The 2,593-nt window shown below is 28.8% G+C and overlaps 1 protein-coding gene across 1 annotated transcript; it reads right to left on the bottom strand.

The window, feature by feature from the left end:
• Nucleotides 1–381: 381 nt before the first annotated feature.
• LOC110781091 (protein GOS9) lies at nt 382–1,605 on the bottom strand. Its single transcript, XM_056838576.1, has 4 exons — nt 1,443–1,605; nt 1,111–1,311; nt 749–1,012; nt 382–624 (listed from the first exon to the last, which is right to left on the bottom strand). The coding sequence occupies exons 1-4, from the start codon at nt 1,461–1,463 to the stop codon at nt 607–609; spliced, it is 504 nt and encodes a 167-aa protein (XP_056694554.1). The 5' UTR covers nt 1,464–1,605; the 3' UTR covers nt 382–606.
• Nucleotides 1,606–2,593: the final 988 nt, after the last annotated feature.

Below are 2,593 nucleotides of genomic sequence, written 5' to 3'. Positions count from 1 at the left end.
CGACTTTAGCTATTTAGTTGGTGGATCTTATATTTATTTTTGAATAGGTAACACGGCTTTAGGATGTCACTACTCACCAACTAATACAAATATTAGGGTTTATCAGACCGAAAATGCTAAATTTTATAAGAACTATGTATATTTTTCTGATGATATAGTTTTTAGTCAATCGTCGTATAATAGATTATGGCGTAAATAATAAAGATCGAATTGTCATCCAATCACGTAGTTGTAATTCAAATTAAACCGGAAAAAAAAAATTTAAAATCTTTTTTGGTATTGGTCACATTTTTATATTAGTTTGAATTGTGGTTCAGGCTCTATCTGAACCGTTGCATTTGATAATAAATTAGTAGTGCCAGAAAAGAAGACACACCAAGCTAATACACTAATATATAGTAATAGATTAATTAGGAAAAACGATACAATTAACACTCCCTTAAGTTTATATATGATCAGAAATCATGCTTGAGAGGAGAGGTCACTTTGTTCTTTTGTACAAAGCATTGGCTTATTGGAAACGAAGAAATTCAAATGTTACATATAGTTTTTGCTGAAATCTGGAGGCTAGATATATCAATATAGCCAACGATTTCGACATCGTATTTAAGAGCATGAGCAATCCTGTTCAATTTGACATAATAGAATCATTAGTTCGATCACTTCAAAATTATCTAACATTTATATTCCAAATTCAAATCAAATCTATGTAGTCATACTACGCAATAGTTAAATATTCATGTCTTACCATCTTTTTCACGAAAATCCCAACGGACTCGAGATAGTTGTGGCTTCTTCCAAACACTCCAACGATAGGACCGTCAAGCGGGAGTGGCGATGCGAATTTTTGTGCACAAGAGACTGCCTTTCCTTGTCCAAATGGCCCATATCCAGTTGGACATAAGTTAGTGTGGATTTTCATTGTTGCAATGACACATTTGTTACCCATGTATGAGTAATTTCCGTATGTGCCGCTAATTTGAGTTATTTTCTCACCACACTTGAGTACAATCTATACATTAAAGATGGGATAAATATTAGACTTGAAATGCAAATTAAAATAAGCTTAGTAATTTTAAAAACATGAATATTTGTAGAGTGTAATTTGACCTTGGACTTATTTCCGCAACTGCCACCAAACATCTTAGTGTAAGTGCCTCCACATGGCTTAGCTACGACGAACCCAATTGCGTCCACAATGAATCCGTGCCCTATTATCACTTCCTTGATAGTTTCACCTTGCTCAAGTTGAAAACTGTAGTTTTCAGGACATTGAGAACCATAAGGTCCGTACTGTTCAATCATGTGCTTCTGTAATTTTAAACGATCAAAATTAATATTAGCATATATATATGGTAAGATAACTAATTTATACTCGGAGAAATAAATAAATTCACTATACAAAATTAGAAAAAAGACTTAGATTAAAGCAAGTATGTTACCTGGGGGACATGTTGAGCCATTTTGTTGAGCTTAGAGAGATGAAGAAACTTGGAGATATATAGCTAATTAAGTTGTAGTAGTAGTAGTGTGCGAGTTGTGATTTTCTTTAGTTGAGGAAGATATCTATTTATACACACATTTAGATCACTAAGAACATATTCTAGTGGTCCATTTTTGTGCTTGCCACTTATTTATTTGTTCTTTGGATTTCCACATTATTATGATTTTATACATTTACGTGAACCAAAATTAAGAAAATGAAATATGTTGTCATTCTATTTGAAACTTGATTCGATTGGATTTATGCACATGTTTGTATATGTACTACGTACATTACATGTTAAGTTATGCATGACTGCATGAGAATAAAATGGAATATTTGATGTCCTTTGGATATGTTCTCCATTATACTTTCAAAAGGAAAAAAAAAACTATTATTTCCGTCCACTTATTCTTCACGTAATATGTTTTTCGCTTCCCTGTTTTTATATTTAAAATACTAGTCTTATATGCACGTGATGCGTGCGAAATGATATAAAAATTTGAAATTGTATTATTACAACTAATTAAATCAAATCTTAGGCACTAAAATCACTCGCAAAGTTCTTATTTAAAAATAATGAGGTCATATAATATGTCAATCTTGTAATCTAAATAGTGAAACAATGTAATAATAAATCATGTTGACAAAAAATCAAAACCTTGGTTCCAAAGTAAAGTAATTAATTAAACATAAAAAATGGTGTGTTTCACTTTTTTCTCTTATGATGCAATTAATCACATAAAGCAAAATAAAACATGATCAAACTTGAATATATAAATGCATAATAAATACTTCACACATAGCATTTAATTAAATGCACACTTAAATTAAATGCCCTTCTTAATCTACTCTTTCTTAGTTGAAAATAATGATAATTTTCGAAATTAATTAAATAAATAACTCCAAATATAAGAGAAATTATTAAAATTAAAACCAAAAATTAAAATAATTAATCGAATAATTTAATTAGTTAATCAGATTATTTTCCGAAAAATTAACAAATAAATAATTTAAAAAATAAATTAATTAAATAATTTATAAAATAAATTAATTAAATAATTAAATAAATAAATAATTCGGATTTTTTTTTTTTTTTTTTTTTTTATT

The sequence above is a fragment of the Spinacia oleracea genome, chromosome 3, assembly GCF_020520425.1.
Source record: "Spinacia oleracea cultivar Varoflay chromosome 3, BTI_SOV_V1, whole genome shotgun sequence".
NCBI classification, from domain to species: domain Eukaryota; kingdom Viridiplantae; phylum Streptophyta; class Magnoliopsida; order Caryophyllales; family Amaranthaceae; genus Spinacia; species Spinacia oleracea.
The sequence above is the reverse complement of the archived record's forward strand: the minus strand, read 5'-3'. Positions and strand labels throughout refer to the sequence as shown.